Source organism: Budorcas taxicolor, chromosome 2 (assembly GCF_023091745.1).
Source record: "Budorcas taxicolor isolate Tak-1 chromosome 2, Takin1.1, whole genome shotgun sequence".
Lineage (NCBI taxonomy): Eukaryota > Metazoa > Chordata > Mammalia > Artiodactyla > Bovidae > Budorcas > Budorcas taxicolor.
The window spans coordinates 27,115,718-27,132,995 of NC_068911.1; the positions used below are offsets into that span (position 1 = coordinate 27,115,718).

General features: G+C 48.0%; 1 protein-coding gene across 1 annotated transcript in view; it reads right to left on the reverse strand.

The window, feature by feature from the left end:
* XYLT1 (xylosyltransferase 1) overlaps positions 1 to 17,278 on the reverse strand; it is a 347,669-nt gene that overhangs the window by 77,396 nt on the left and 252,995 nt on the right. The window contains exons 4-5 of the mRNA XM_052635619.1: positions 5,262 to 5,434; positions 3,913 to 4,115 (exon numbers count right to left, since the gene is read on the reverse strand). Of these exons, the coding sequence (XP_052491579.1) occupies positions 3,913 to 4,115; positions 5,262 to 5,434 (376 nt within the window). The remainder of the gene's footprint in view (positions 1 to 3,912; positions 4,116 to 5,261; positions 5,435 to 17,278) is intronic.

The following is a 17,278-nucleotide window of genomic DNA, read 5'->3' on the forward strand; positions in this document are numbered from 1 at the left end:
ACATCTTCCTGTTCACAGACGAGTTGGTTCTCGCCTGTTTCTCTTGAAACATTCAGTCTTTGAGTCTTACTTTGCATTTGCCACTTTTGAAAGAGATGTGAGTTCAAGAAATATTTTTCTGGTCTTTTCATGAGTGAAGGGAAAAAGGAAAGCAACTCAGCTGATGATGAAGTCCAGCCTGTGGGGCCAGCACTATTATGCAACTATGATAACTACTGCCTGCTTTGGGGGAGCACTTTCTGTGTCAGGCACTGTGTTAAGGCCTTGACTTGCAATGTTTCCTCTAATCCTCCTAACTGCCCTATGAAATAGGTACCAATACTGGGTCCCTTTTAGGTGCAGACACTGAGATGCAGAAAGCTGAGGCAACACGTGCCAATTCAAATGGCCCATCGGTGGTGGCAGAATCTGCAGCCAGGCTGTCTGTATCCAGGGTCTCATGGAGGCTACTGGGCAGTAGAGACCAATGAATCTGGATGGCAGTTAGAGCCAGACAGCTGAACTGGACAGGCGATGACAAATCACAGACAGCTCAGAGCAGCCAGGATGGGTGAACGCTGCCCTTGGATATCCACCCAGGTTTTCAGAGTCTCATAGAAGCTTCTGACTTGGGCACTCCCGCCCCTTCGAGAAGGCTCCTAAGTTTGCTCATCCTTCCTGGGAGGGGAGAAGTCGTGGTTTTGGAAGCTACAGATGGAGTGGCAGATGGGAAGTGAAAGCCTATCAGAGTTGCCCAGGATAAAACCATTCATCTGCAAAATTCATATGTTTTTGTGTGGGGCAACTTCACGAAAACAACAGCAAGAGGAACCAGCCGTGCCTGACGCGTGGAGCGCCTCTGGCCGTGATGCTGGCAACGCGAGTGGGTGGAAGAACTGGCAGGGGGTGGACACGGAAATGAGGGCCGTGGGAGGCGGAGGAGAGACAGATCGGCAGGCGTGGCCAGACAACCGGCGCATCAAAGCTAAGAACACGATGACTCCCTTCTCCGAACCCCCAAATGGGTGGGGCACATGGTCTGAGAAAGGATTTCTGGACCTTTCTCAGAGATCAGGAGGCTCAGCCTTGGATCCAGCTTGAGGATTCAGAGCTGACAGGTACTGAGCTAAGTGCCCAAACTCTCTGGGTTCCATGACTACAATCTGATTTCACAGAAACTGTGTTTACTTGCCAAGGATCACCTGCGAGTGAGGTGGCAGAACTCAGAGTCTAGCCTTAAGCCATCACATGGGAGTCTGAGGACTCATCTTCTTGGACACTGAAATGCTAGAAATGCTGATCTCCTGGACCAGCTGACCTGGCTAAGTGACCAGTGCTGTTACAACTGCAACTACGGGGCCTATAGGGGGCAGCATTGAGACTTGATGCAATTCTTCTGGGAAAGGTCATAGGCTGGCCCACCTGCCCTTGAGAGGTCCTGGTCAAATGTCACCTCCTGACTGAGGCTGACATGACCTCTGAGGCCTCCATGGGAGGTCTGGAGCCTGGGGAGTGGGAATCTTGACCTTTGAAGGGAGCGTCTGTCACACCAGCAACTGTGCTCGGCATTCTGGGGGTATTTCTGAACACACTCCTTCTTTGGAAGGGAGAGGGAGAAGGCTCCAGCTCACCCTCGCCTTGTACTTCCCTATACTCATCTCTCCCCCTTGTTTTGTTTATTAGGTTCCAGCCATGTTTAAATGTCTCAAAGGCAAGTAGTTCATCTCCGACCCAAGTCCAGGCTGTTCTCTTTCTCAGGAACTGGACAGTTCTCAGCTGGAGGCAGTTTTGCTCCTCCAGAAACACAGCACCTGGAGATATTTGTGGTTGCCACAAGTGGTTGGGAGCGGGAACCACTACTGGCATCTAATGGGTAGAGGCCAGGAGTGCTTCCAAATACCAGCAGTGAGCAGGGCAGCCTCACGGCAGAGAATGATCCAGCCCCAGGTCATATTGATGGGCTTCCCAGGGGGTGCGAGTGGTAAAGAACCCACCTGCCAATGCAGGAGACAGAACAGATGCGGGATCAATCCCTGGGTTGGGAAGATCCCCTGGAGGAGGGCATGGCGACCCACTGCAGCATTCTTGCCTGGAGAATCCCCATGGACCACAGAGGAGCTGGTGGGCTATGGTCCATAGTGTTACAGAATTGGACACCACTGAAGTGACTTAGCACTCATGCAATCGTACTGATATTAAATTGCAAGAGAGACTTTATCTTTTAGATATGTTTACTGAGATATTTGGGGCTTCCCAGGTGGCTCAGTGGTAAAGAACCCACCTGCCGATGCAGGTGTTGCAGGAGACGTGGGTTCAATCCCTGAGTTGGGAAGACTTCCTGGAGAAGGAAATGGCAACCCACTCCAGTATTCTTCCCTGAAGGGTCCAGTGGACAGAGGAGCCTGGTAGGCTATAGTCCATAGGGTCGCAAAGAGTTGGACATGACTGAGCATGCATGCACACACTGAAATATTTACAGATATAATTATCTGACCTCTTAGAAATGCTTCACCAGGGCTGGTGGAAGAGGGTCAAGGTCTTTATTGGCATGGATACAAGATGAACTGATTATAGTTGAAACTGGGTGATGCAGGGGTCATTATACTAGTCTTGTATTCTTGTGCATGTTTGAGAATTGCCTTGATAAAACACCTTTTACAAGACTCCTTCATCTAGCTCTTCTGGAAATTCTGTGCCCAGCGCTGTCATAGAAAGGAAGGCCCTCTCCTTCACCCTGTCCACTTCTCCTTTTTGGCCTTTCAATAAGCAAGACGGAAAACACAGTCAAGCAAAGAGCCGCCTTCTTGATAGGAAATATAGTTCACTTTGTTGCCTTTTTTCCTCCCTTTAAAGAGATCTCCAGGGGTTTTCTTTGCTTACACCTCTTGTAAAGAGTAGATCAATGTTTGTGCAAAGGGACAGAGTGGCATCTGAATTTCTCACCGCCCCAGGGCTGCTGGTTGCTCCACCACCCGCACATAATTGTGGCTGAGTAGCCTACAGGCCCTGGGGAGGGCCTCCAGAGAAACTAGAGATCTGCAGTTTCAGTAGAAATCTACCAGTCGTAGAATGTGGGCAATCAATTCATGTGTTAAAATTGGATAGGAGCCAAGCAAACCCACCCATGGGATTCCAACAGCCCAGGGATGCCTGTCTGATTCTGCCCAGGCTGTCACCGCCACACACCACCCCTCCCCCCCCCCCGCCCCACTTCTTCCACTTTGTCCTTTTCAGTTTAACCCCTAAGTCAGACCTTGACCTTCCTCTGCTCCAAACATGGCGTGTGGTTCCCATCTTCCTTTGAGTAATGGCCAAATTCTAGACCCTCCATGATCTCACCTCAGTTTTCTCTCTGGCTTCTGTTTCTTACGACTTCACCCCCTATTCCAGCCACACTGAGCCCTGCTGTTCCTGGAACACATCAGGCATCCTCAGGGCTCAGCCCCTGTCCTGCCCTCTGCTGGACCATTTTCCCTGTCTGGGCGGCTCACTCCATCACCATCTTCCATTCTTCTCCGGAAGGATGTTCCTGGCCACTCTCATTACAGCTCCACCTCCCCCCTGCTCCTGCTGCTCTCTGCCTTAGTTTTTGATGTACCATTTTAAATACTTAGTTTGCAAGTTGTCTGTTTCCCTGAATTGAATGGAAGCACCTCATGGCAAGGGGTTTCAGGCTTTGAAGCATGTTCTCAAACAGAGCTGGGAAAACCATGTACTCAAGAAATCTCTGTTGAATGAATGAATGAGTGAATGCTCACATGATTCTCAAGCACAGTGTGGCCCTCATGTAGAGAGACCTTACAGAGACAGTGAGTAAGCATCTCAGAGGCAGGAAGGCTTCTCCAGACGGGAGGCAGGTTGCTTCCGCCTCTGGCTTCCCAGATATGACAGGGGAAGCAGGACCTCAAAGCAGGCTGGCCAGGGCTGCCTTACCTGATGGGGTAGTCAGCTGCGCTGAGGTTGATGAAGAAGTCCCAGGGCCAGTCGGTCATCTCCAGGAGGTCCCGCATGCTCTGCAGGTATGTGGACAGGAGGCTGGCTCCCCCCCAGATGGTGGCCATCCTCCAGGGCGTGACACGGACGTTGCTGTACTGCCTGGCGAACTGAAGCACTTGGCGATGCAGGTAATTGGAGCGCTTTCCCAGGAGAGGAAGGGTGAAATTCAGCAGTGCGGAAACCCCCCCAGCCCTGCCCCTTACTCCCCCTCTGTCCTTTCCCTTCTAGGTGACAGGGCTTCTGAACTTTGCCAAGTAACTGATTCAGACCCGGGGTGTCTTTCTGCATCGTTATACAAACTTCATTATTTTTAAAGTATTACTTTAGCAATTTGAGATGCAGATTCCCTGGTCCTGACTCTGCATTACTGGTTCCCCAGGTGTAGGCTGGGGCCTGGGAGTCTGCATTTTTCTCTAAGACTGATACATATGATCTGAGGATAACAAGCTAAGTAATATGGTTGTATCTAATATGGTTGCATCCCTGGTTCAGGAAGATCCCCTGGAGAAGAGAATGGCAACCCACTCCAGCATCCTTGCCTGGAGAATTCCATGGACAGAGAAGAGTCTGGCAGGCTAAAGTCCATGGGTCACAAAGAGTTGGATACGACAGAGTGACTAACACTTGCATTTAAACCTGAGGAGTATTTTGAAAGGTAGACTTTCTCTACTACCCTCTGGCAGGCCTGCTAGAATCAGACTTTTGAATAGGCATCCCCTTTGTCTTCTTGACCAGAGACACAATCATGTCACATCAGCAGACCAACGGGAACCTCTGGAACAAGATGCTCAGGGGTCAACAAGCTGGCTGCATGATTTTTTTGGTAAATAAAGTTTTATTGAAACAGTCACACACATTCATTTGTGTATGTTTTCATGGCTGCTTTCAGGCTACAGTGCCAGAGCTGATTAGCTGTGACCGAGTGTATAGCCCACAAAGCCTGAAATACTTGCCCTCTGGCCCTTGATGGGAAAAGTGGGCCCACCCCTGGGTTAGCTATCCTTATAGAATGGCAGGCATTGCATTGGGCAGGACCATGAGCAAAAGAGGTATGACTGACAATGTTCATTGTCATTGAAGGAAGTCTAACGTCACAGTTGGGAGCTTTGAAACCAACACCCATGCATGTGCACACGTGCACACATACACACACACACCTACACAGCACTTCAAGGCCAATGGTCTGGGGGAGGCAGCTGCTGAGCCTGCAAGGCTCCCCAGAAAGGGAGGGGCAGACACACACCCAGAGAAGTGCCAGCACACGGCGATCAGAGGGCGGGCCTCACCTTGTCCACGTGGATGTAGTAAAAGTGGTCCTTGTGGTAGATGGCCTTGAACATGCGCTGCAGCTGCCGGGAGGCGCGGCCGTGGACCACCAGGACGAAGGCGATTCTGACTGGGTTGGCCAGCATATACTCCACTGAATCCTCATCCCACTGAACGTTCTTGTTGGCTTTGCCTGGGAAAACCAGGGAGATCACAGGTGGGGTGAGTTTGGTTGTCCTCAGCGGGTGTTTCTCTGATGCTTCTTCCTGGGACTATTTGAGGGGCACAGTAGTCATTTTGGTCCCTGAAACTGGTTTCAACTTAACCAAGAAAGTCCTGGACCCTTACTCTGTCCTGGTAAACAGGAGTGGGGGCCCCTGAGGAGCTAAAGACATGGTTTCCATCCTCAGGGAGCCAAAGTGTACACATCCTCCATGTGTACACTGATGGAGACACGTGTACACATATTAAAGCCGGAGGAGATGAGCCACGTAAGAGGTACATTTCTGAACCACAGAGGAAGGAGCAGTTAACTTTAATTTGGGAAATGTTAAGATATCTGTGCTGTTTTTGTTTGTCCAGAATCCACTCTCATTTCTCCTCCGAACAGCATCTATTTTGTTTTGTTTTGTTTTGAAATTGTGGAAAGAACAGATAACCTGAGAGCTACCCTCTTAATACATTTTTAAGTGTTCAGGATAGTAGTGTGGATTATAAGTGATAGCTTATGGTGAACGGTATCGGATTCGTGATCTCCGAAGAAAATTTAGCTTTGGGACCAGGGACCAGGCTTGATCACTCAAGAGCTTTTGTGCAGCAGAGTTTTATCAAAGTGAACAAAGGACAGAGAAAGCTTCTGACATAGACATCAGAAGGGGGACAGAGAGTGGCCCCCACGCTAGTCTTGGCAAGGCCTTATATACTTTCATCAGACCCACTCCCACAACATACATCTGAAATTAACAAGATTAGAGCTAACAATAGAAAGGTCTTACCAGACCCTGGCCCATAGTATACAAATTTTAAGGTAACAAGATTAGTCAGAAGGTTAAGGAGAAATGTGTCCTTGAGCAAGATACACTGTTATATCACTAAGACAAAGCAATGTAGGAAAAAAAAATTGTCTTTTTCTCTTGAGAGCCTCAGACACCTCTCTCTCCTTGAGAGCTCCAGACCCCTTTCTCCTCCTCGGCGACCCCAGATTTCTTATCAACCTACTAGGGAATTGACTCCCTCATAAGCACAATGTTGCATTAGCAGATCTCTAGAATTGATCCATCGTGCCTATGAGAAATTTATCACCCAATATTTTCAGGGGCATCAACCTCTCCCCCATTCTCTGTGTGGAAGGAGAGGGTCTCTATCTAGTATCAGTTTCAGGGGTGGTCACAGGACTTAGGCTTGGCCAGTCAGGACACAGTAAGTAAGGTTCAGAGTTTAACCAAGCTTTTTAGCCAAGAAGACAGAATTCCAGACTGTTGTTGGAACTAGATAAGAGTCTCAAAGTCCATGAAACTTGAAGATCCCAAGAGCCATTTTATCCCCCCATGGAGAGGAAAGGCAACATGGAGGGAAACGCTGCTGAGCGAGGGGGAGGGATAGATCCTCGTGACCCCGCTTGAGCTCCCGGATCAGCCTGGGGGGAGATCAGCCACCCGTCATTGCTTATTTTTCTTTAAAAGCCCAGATCCTACAGCAGATGCTCCTAGATAAGGGGTTCCAGACGTCATTTATCCTGGTGTGTGCGTGCTTAGTCGCTTCAGTCGTGTCCAACTCTTTGCGATCCGATGGACTGCAGCCCGCCAGGCTCCTCTGTCCATGGGGTTCTCCAGGCAAGAATACTGGAGTGGGTTGCCATGCCCTTCTCCAGGGGATCTTCCCCACTCAGGGATGGAACCCGTATCTCTTGCATTGCAGGCAAATTCTTTACTACTGAGCCATTGGAGAAGCCCCCTTTATCCTGGAAGCAGCCTCAAAGATGCCTTTTATCCTTCTTTCCCTTGTAAATGCCCCAGGGGCAAGGTTTCAGGAAGGAACACGGCTTACTGGTTCAGTTCATTATAATCCCAACCAGAAATCTCCTGGCTTTCCTGAGCTGAATTTCCTTTGGGTGTAACCTGATTTCTTGCAGGTTTTAGGTTTATGGGACTCAGCACACAGCAGCTGCAGGTCTCTCTGAATACCAACTGGGAAAGCTGAGAACTCGTACTGTTCAGCCTGGAGGTCAGGAGTCAGGGAGCCTGCTGGCTGTCACTGGGAAGCTGAACGGCCACCACATGAGTGTGGCTCCTTTTGTGTTGTCCCAGAGGACGGGATGGGGATGAGATGAGCGTGGGCTGTGTCCTCATCATGTGATACAGACTCTATGGCCCGCGGCCCTGCCTCCCGCAGTTACGACTGCAGATCCCTGCGCCCTGACTCCCCCACCATCGACCTTGACCCTTGACCTTTTGTCTTTTCCTTGAGCAAGCCTGTCTTTGCCTCAGAACCTTTCCATGGCCATTCCTGCCCCCAGGGACACCCTCTCCCTAGATCTTTGTATATTTCTTCTTGCCACTAGTTCACAGGTCACAATCAGGCCACCTGCCCCCTACCAACCACATCACTCTCTTTTATCTCGACCTATTTCAATTTTGTGCATTGCATTTAACACTGTCTGGAATTACATATATATGTTTTATTGTGTGGATCCACAACTGGAACTAAACTCCAAAAGATGAGGGACTATTTCAGAATATTTGTCACTGAATACACAACATTATTAACAATATCTGGAACATAGCTGGTTTTTGGTGAAAACAAAAGTTACAGGGGGATACATTTTAGTATGGTAACAATTACCTCTTCTTGAGCATTGAGCAGTCCTTACCATTAATTATTTCATTTAATCCTCGTAACAACCCCACAAGATAGGGCCATTATCTCTGTTTTGCAAATGAGGAAACCATAGCTTAGAGAGGCCAGGGGATTTATTTGTTCAAGGTCCCACTGCTTTAATTAAGCTGAGATTCAAACCCAGGTCTGTTTTCAAAGCTTATGCCCTTAACCAGTAATATACACTACATTACCATGCCCAGAATTTATAAATATTAATAACAATTCTGCTTAATGAAATAGCCTATCAATTAGTTATTGCAGGTAGATAGGCATGCACTTGAAGACTGTCAGAAGTATTGCAGAGAGGATTCCTGTGTCATGTGGGAGGTGGACTTTAGGTAGCCAATAAGGTGACATCTTTTAATTCAACCATCCATCCGTCCATTCATTCACCCATCCATTCAAATTCAACCACTCATCCAACAAACCAGTTAACTATCCACCTAGCAAAATGTTTAATGCCTATCATCCCCTCAAAAAACCATCCATCCATCCATCCATCCATGCATCCACTCACCCATCATCCTCCAAGCAAACCATCTATGCATGCACTCTTCTAACCATCTAATGATCAACTTTCTGATCCACGCAATATTAACTTAGCCTATACTGCATTAATATTGCGTGGATCAGAGAGTTGATCATTAGATGGTTGGAAGAGTGCAAGCATGGATGATTTGCTTGGAGGATGATGGGTGAGTGGATGGATGGATAGATGAGAAGGTGTATCCTTATTGGCCATGTAAAGTAAGCCTCCCACATGATACAGGAATCTTCTCTGCAATGCCTCTGACAGTTCTCCAGTGCACGCCTATCTACCTACAACAACTAATTCACAAGGTATCTCATTAACTAAGCAGAATTGTTATAAACATTCCCAAATGGAAGACAGAATGGCAACCCACTCCAGTATTCTTGCCTGGGGAATCCCATGGACAGAGGAATTTGGTAGGCTGCAGTCCATAGGGTCACACAGAGTTGGACATGACTGAAGCGGCTAAGTACACACACATTCACATACTACGTGCCACATACTATGCTAGGTACTAGAAAAATAAAATTGGAGGAAAAACTCTTCCCTTGAGGAGCTCTCAGCCAACTAGGACACATGGAAGACAATGCTCAGTTGCTTTATGAAAGATGTGTGCCCTTCGAGGGTGGGGAAGTAGTGAACAATACGCCCGCAGAGACCGAGGAATTTAGCCCAAAGCTTCTGAGCCCATTTCCCCATGCTCTCCTGATGTCCTACCCTCTTTGGCTCCTGACTGTTCAATCAGGAAATTCGATCCTGGGGATAATTACCATCTTGGCTCTGGTTGAAGACAAGCTAGGCAGCAACCACAAGGTTATCCTAACCTCCCTCTAATTTTCTTTCTAAACCACTCACAAATACACTTAGGCTTTCCTGGTGGTTGTACAGGAGAAGTGGGCCTGGAAGAATTATGTCCCTTTAAACACTCACACAATAACCTATCCATTCATTCATCCATCCACCCATCCACCCATCCATTCATTCACCCATCCATCCATCCATCCAACCACCCAGAACCCTTCAACCCTCCCACTTGCCAGTTTAGGACAAAACTTTGAGCACAAAAGCATATGGGACCTGAGCCTGCTTTCACACATGGATTATGAATGGGTTAAGGAATGTGAGAATCCAAAGTAAAAAGATAATAACATAAGAGAAAAGCTTATATTCTCTTTCCAGCAACTGCAGCCCAAAGGCAGTGCACAGGTCACGGCAGGGCCAGCTGTAACCTCTCTTCACCTCCCTCAGAGACTCTTTATCAAACAAAGGGAGGGAGATTAAAAACAATGGCTACTCATGTCACTTTTTTCTACCTGGATTTCTTTGGGTGATGTTTCAAAGGTTTAAATGCAATCTGGACACCATGTTTCATAGGAATTCCACTCTGTAGGGGTTCCTGCTGGCCTTGATAATACTGCTCATCTCTGCCCCAGGGTTTCTGGGTAACAATGACCAGGAGGTCCTAGCAAGGGAGGCTCCTGGGGCCTTTGGGAACAGCCATGCTCTCCAGCCAGGGACGTCTCTTGCCCTGTTGTTGAATGAGTGAGCAAGTGAATCCATTCTGGAGGCAGGCTGCTCTGGGCCAGGGGAGCTGATGTCTCCTGAGTGCTGGTGCCAGGGGCTATGTGTGGGTCGTTACTTGGCTCTGGGAGGAAAACACTGTCATACTCGAGACTCAGAGAGGTCAGCGTGTTTCTCAGGCCACACGGTAAGGGAGGACAGAGGCGGGAGTGTGACCCCAAATCCATCCCTGCTCCTTCCACCCACCCTCTGCTGTACTGATGAGCAGGTTATGGGAGGAAGAGTGTGAAGATGGCTGGTCTCTGAAGGGACTTGAGTGTTGATGTTGAGAAAAGCCTTTTGTAATCTTTCTTTGGGGGTTTTAGAAAGCAGAGCAGATTCACAGACAGACAGACATGATCAAAGGTGCTTCCTTTCTGGGGAAGGGGAAGAAGACCCGGGGAAGCAAACACTGGCTGCAGAGCCTCCTGGGTGTAAACAGTCTAAAGTCATTCTTGGGCCAGACAGTCTGGGGAGGACCGAAGAGAAGGGGGAACAAAACCCCAGAGCTCTGCATGCGTGCATGCTAAGTCACTTCAGTTATGTCCGACTCCTTGAGACCCCATGGACTGTAGCCTGCCAGGCTCCTCTGTCCATGGAGTTCTCCAGCAAGAATACTGGAGTGGGTTGCCGTGCCCTCCTCCAGGTGTTGGGAGCCAGTGTGAGGAACTCCACCCATGGCAAAGGTCATGAGGAAGGAAGCTTGGCATACGCAAAGGCGTGATCAAGCCTCAGGAAACTCCCTGTTCCCGAGCATCTACCCCAAAACCAGAGTACTTTACGGGGAGCTCTCCCCCATAACCATTTCTCTCAGAGAAGGAGTTAACTTGCAGCTCCAGTCAATAAAAATTCCTGGGCGTGACAAGAGTGTTTTAACTTACGAACTCTGAAGGTTCTCTGGCCTGCCTGATCAGGCTCGTCCGGCCGCATGTGATTGTTTACAGCCTCCCAACTGTGAGAGGCATGGGATGTTTTAAAACTTTCTAAAACCAGACTCTTTTGAGAAGTTAGAAGATCATTAGTATAGTATTAGTAGGATGATTAGGAATTATATTGGTGAAGGGTTTTTTCATTTGTCCTGCCAATAATTACTGCTAATTCCCTGCCCTGGGTGTGACAAGGATGTCTCAGGACAAACCTCTCTGCTGACAGACTAGCTTGTGTGACAGCCTCTCAGCCATAAACAGCACAGAGAGTTTGCAGTATTAGCATAGGGCTTTTTTCATTGATGAGTCAATGATTGCCATCAGGCCTCCATATCCTTAGGCACCTGGGAATATATTAATCAATGTATTTGGAATATAGAAAAGGAAATATAGTAGTTTTTTGATGTTAGCAATACTAGACTTTTGAGTTAATGAATCTTCTCTTTTGTTACAGATCACTGTACTTTGTTATAAATCACTATAAATCACTATGCTATGTAACTTTATCACTATCTTAAGACAAAATAGATCTTAAGGGGAACATTGGTGAAGGGTTTACATTTGTTGAGCAAATACTTGCTGCTAAATCTCCATATTCCTGTCCTTATAATGAATATAACTAGCATATAGGAGAAATAAGTATTAACCTTTAAGATTAATCATGTTAAACCTTAGGTTAAGTAAATTCCTTTCTTAATTGTAACTCACTACACCCTCACCCTATAGGAATGCAACTTTATTTGGAGGGTGGCGCCTGATTTAAGAAAAAATCACCCCTGGAAAAATAAGTTTTCTGGTTAACTGACCGGTATCAGAAAGGGCCATAAAATGTCATCAGACCTCATGGCTAAAAGATGATGAAACTCATAAGACCTTTGTATAATTTTATATGAAGCACCTGATTGTGACAAGGGTCAGGTCTGCTGACCCCCGTGTGACTCTGTATTCATCCCTATGTATAACAAAAAGGTATATAAACAAACCTGAAAAATAAAGAAATCGGATCAGTTTCTGGAAAGACTGATTCCCCCGTGTCGTTTCTTTCTTGCTCTCCGCTTTCCTGGCTGAATTACCATCTGAAATGTGGGTAATCACCAAGCCTGCTAATTCTGCCTGGGCTTCTGAGATTGGACCGGGGAGGCCTCAGTGCCTCCTCTCCTTTGGGAAAATGGAAAGACGCCTGTGGCCTACGTAGATGGTGATTGGGATTCCATGTAAACCAGTTATTCAGCCTCTTTTCTCCACTAATTCTCCTACTACACTATCTGTTTCTAATCTCCCTCTATATCTATAATTAAAGAAGTTTTTTCCAGGACGCCGACTCCATCCCCACCTTTGAATCACCCTGGATCCACTGGGGCTGGACCCTGGCATCCAGGAGATCTTCCTGAACCAGGAACCTGGGTCTCCCACATTGCAGGCAGATTCTTTATCATCTGAGGCACCAGGAAAGCCAGCTATTCTGGGCATTAAGGGTGGGTGAGAAAGACAAAAATATCCACAGAAAAGAGACAGAGAGATGGCGTTGGGGATGAGAGGTGGAGGTGGGCACACACAAATCCAGGGAAAAGCAGAGAGAGACAGGAGGACCTCCTCCTCCCCCATATACGGGAAAGAAATATACAGAGAGACCCATGAAGAATCACGGGCACAGACAGAGACACAAGGACAAAAACGGAGACAAACACACCCAGCCAGACATACACACGGAGGCAGGGGCAAGGGGGGAGCTTCTCCACCGGAAAAGCTGGATCCACTTGACCCCAGAGTGATGCAGCTAGCCTTAAAAGCAAAGGCCAATGAAAGTTCCAGAATTTCAGAATCAAAAAATGCCCCCAGGCTGGAGATACTGCCTGGTCCCTTCCCCCCAGACTACTTCCATTCTTTACACACTCTCCCCTCGCCTGTCCCCTGGCCAGCCCTGTACTCTCATGAGCCCAGAGATGAAAGAAGAGGGTGAGGCCCAGGCCTCACCCTGAGACATTCACAGGCTGGCTCCGCGACCACAATGGCAATGATCTCCACGTTGGCACATGGGAGAACCCTGAGGCATTTTGTCAAATAAACAAGAGGGCGTGAATGGGCGAGTTTTCTGCCCTGTGTTGCAGCGGTTGGGGAGGGGGGGGAAGGGAGGGCATTCAAAGGGGCCGAGGTTCATGGTACTCTGGGCCAGTTGCCAGTCACCAGCTTCTTATTTTTGCTCCACAGCCCCGGCTCCTGCATCGACCTTTCCAGCAAGCTGCTCGGACATGGGGTTGCTGAGGAGACAGGAAACCACCCCAGAGACCAGGCAGCGTGGGCCTCCTCAAGCCTGGTCACCATTTCCGGGACTGCGGTCCTGGAAAGCTGCCGGCCTCCACCACCAGGAGTGGGATCGTCAGTGGGCTGTGGTGAGCTTCCCAGAAGGGCAGGAACGGGGGAGGGGCTCTCTCCCACCCACTGGAGGGAGTAGGGGCTGGCAGAGCCTGGCCAGAGGTGATGTGGCAACAAGTATTATACTGTTACACATGCAGGTCCCTCGACCCAGTAATTTCACTCCTAAGAATCTATCCTGGGGGAAGAAGGCAAATATGCATGTCTCCATGTATATGGCAACCCACTCCAGTACTCTTGCCTGGAAAATCCCATGGACAGAAGATCCTGGTAGGTTACAGTCCGTGGGGTTGCAAAGAGTCAGACATGACTGACTGACTTCACGTTCTTTCTTTCTTTCCATGTATAGAGGGTTTCCCAGGTGGCGCTTGTGGTAACGAATCTGCCTGCTGATGCAGGAGACGCAGGAGACTCAGCTTCCATTCCTGGATTGGGAAACTCCTGGAGAAGGAAATAGCAATCCACTCCAGTATTCCTGCTTGGGGGCTACAGATCATGGGGTCACAAAGAGTCAAGCATGGCTGAGCACGCACACACGTCCATGAATAGGGTGCTCTTTGTTCATCTAGTCACCCATTCAGCATCTCCTCTGTGCACACGGGACATGACAGAGTCCTCTCCTGAATGCTGCTTAGGTGAGTGGAGTAGAAAGCCAATACAAAAGTAAGCAAATACACAGAGTGAAGTAAGTCAGAAAGAGAAAAACAAATATCATATATTAACGCATATATGTGGAATCTAGAAAAATGGTGCAGGTGAACTAGCTGCAGCCTGGGAGTAGAGACACAGACAGAGAATGGGCGTGTGGACACAGCAGGGAGAAGGAAGGTGGGATGAACCGAGAGGGTGGCACTGGCGTTTATACACCACCACGGGTGAGATAGACAGCCAGCGGGAACGTGCAGCACAGCATGGGGAGCCCAGCTCTGTGCTGCCCCGGATGGTGCCTGGGGGAGATCCAGGAGGGAGGGGATATATGTATGCTTATAGCTGGTTTACTTTATTGTACAGCAGAAGCCAACACAACATTGTAAAGCAACTATGTGTGTGTGCTAAGGCACTTAAGCCATGTCCCACTCTGTGCAACCCTACGGACTGCAGCCCACCAGGCTCCTCTGTCCAGGGGATTCTCTAGACAAGAATACTGGAGTGGGTTGCCTTGCTCTCCTCCAGGGGTTCTTCCCAACCCAGGGATGGAACCTGCATTTCTTATATCTCCTGCATGAGCAAGTGGGTTCTTTATCACTAGTACCACCCAGGAAACCTGTAAAGCAATGATACCCTAATTTTTAAAAAAGCAAGTAAACAGAGAATACAATTGCAAACATAGTGATATCGACTATGAAGAAAAAAATTTAAGCATGTTAAAGGAGGGCAGATTATTTGACTATGGTGGCCAAAATGTAGGCTGATGTGAAGTGGATACACTTGAACAAGCTCAGAGTGAACTGAGGGGGTGAGTCATTTAATTATCACAGATGGAGGAGGATTCTGGGCAGCTGTCATAGCAAGTGCAAAGGTCCTGAGGCCTCCATCTCCATGGTGTTTATAATGGTCCAAAATAGGAATCGACCCAAAGGTCATAGTAATACTTGTTGATACAGAACATTATCTGTAACATATTAAGCAAAACAAAAGTCCTTCAATGCAATCCATAACAATTAAAAGACCTGCCCCCAAATATTAACAGAAGATCCATGGTGGCATGACAGTTTTCATTTCTTCCTTATACTTTTCCGCGTTAACTACATTTTGTAAGACGGATAACTTTTATCAGCCAACCTAACAATAAAGGCGATGTTTGCTGCTGCTGCTGCTGCTAAGTCACTTCAGTTGTGTCTGACTCTGTGCGACCCCATAGACGGCAGCCCGCCAGGCTCCCCTGTTCCTCGGATTCTCCAGGCAAGAACACTGGAGTGGGTTGCCATTTCCTTCTCCAATTCATGAAAGTGAAGTCACTCAGTCATGTCTGACTCTTCGCAACCCCATGGACTGCAGCCTACCAGGCTCCTCCACCCATGGGATTTTCCAGGCAAGAGTACTGGAGTGGGTTTGCCATTGTCTTCTCCTAAAAGGCGATGCTTACTGATACTTCTAATATCAACTGTTTACTGAACATGCCAGCTATGTATTAAGCCATTTCTGTGCACGATTTTTTTTTTTACTTCCATCCAAACTTCTATGAGGAAAGGGTTATTATCTTCCTCTGATATGGCGAAGGAAGCTGAAGTTCAGAGACGTCCCGGTTAGGAGTTGGTTGAGCTGGAAATGGAGCTGATCTGTTTTACGCAAGCCCTATTATTGCCACTATGCTCCATCAAATTGTCCTCATTTCCAGAAGATGAAAATCTCTTCCTACAAGCCTATCAGTTGGCTTTTTTTCAGCTGCAGGACAGATAACAATGACATGTGGTCAGAGCTATGTGTGTCTTTACAGACTGAGATCCAAATGTTGCCCGGTTCCTAAAAAAAGCTATGAATTTAACAATGTAATCAGATTCCTGTGGCATAAAACAGAAAATAAGTGGAAGAATCAGAGTGATTAGAGGCAGCAGGAGAAGCTGACTTCAGACAAATGTTAAAAAGCCACAGTTGTGGGCAGGCATATAAAGTATATTTTTGCCATGCAGGTGGGGAGGCCAAGGACAAGTGCTCACGGAGGGCTCTGCCCAGCAACTAGCTGTGCCAGCTTCAGCCTATTACCCAATTTATTGCCATGGGTCAAATAACGGCTATGCAACCCTTGGGCTCTAAAGAGCTGCTGAAGACGAAGGTACTCTGCAAGGACCAATGTGCTGTGCAAATGTCGACATGTTGGCAATGACTATGCTTGTGGTTCCCTTTAGGGATACGATCTGGGAGGAGACAGTGAGCTACAGTGGTTAAGAGCATGGCCTCTGGTCAGGCAGATCTGTGTGACTTTGGAGCAGTTAAACCACCTCTCCAGGCCTCAGTTCTCTCATCTGTAAAATGGGTACATTATCATCACAGAGTCTGTCTCACGTGGCTGTCTGTGTCCGTTAGAATAGCTATCAACACTGCCAGCGTTACTGCCACCATTTCGATTTGGCTATTCAGGATGAAGTTTTTTGTAACCACTGGGCTCAGCTCCAGTGCTCTACCTCAAGGCCACGTGGCCTCTCGGGGCTGTGTATACCTGGGAGCTCACTGCTGCAAATAAACACCCACACCCGGAGTCTCCCTCTGCGGCATCTGCCTCTGATCACAACTAATAACAAATGCAAAACGAAGGAGCCTCTTGACTGGAATAGTTATTCCACCAACAAAGCCCGCAATTCTATTTATGCTCTGAAGGGGCCTCTTTGAGCTGTTGCAAGGGGAGCTTTCTGACTTGGTTCCAAATTATAGGGGTGGCTGGATCTTGGGGACAAGTGGAGACAAGACTGTGTTACAAATAGGATTGGGGTCAGGGGCGCACCCAGGCCCCTGCCCTAGGCTTGGGGCGGGCTCCGCGGCTCAGAACCACTGCCAGCTCGGCCTCTTCAGAGCAAGGACTATGAAAAGACACCTCTCTGATTGTCAGTTCTTTCTCTATAAAGCGGGTTAGTCACAGGTAGCTCTATTTTTAATTTTTTGAGGAGCCTCCACACTGCTTTCCATTGTGGCTAAACCATTTTGCACTCCCACCAGGCTGAACGTCGAGGACACGCACTGAGCTGAATAAACCGGTCCCAGAAAGACAAATCCGGCGTGATTCCACTCTTATGAGTGACCTCACATGTCTAACTCATAGGATCAAAGAGGGGAA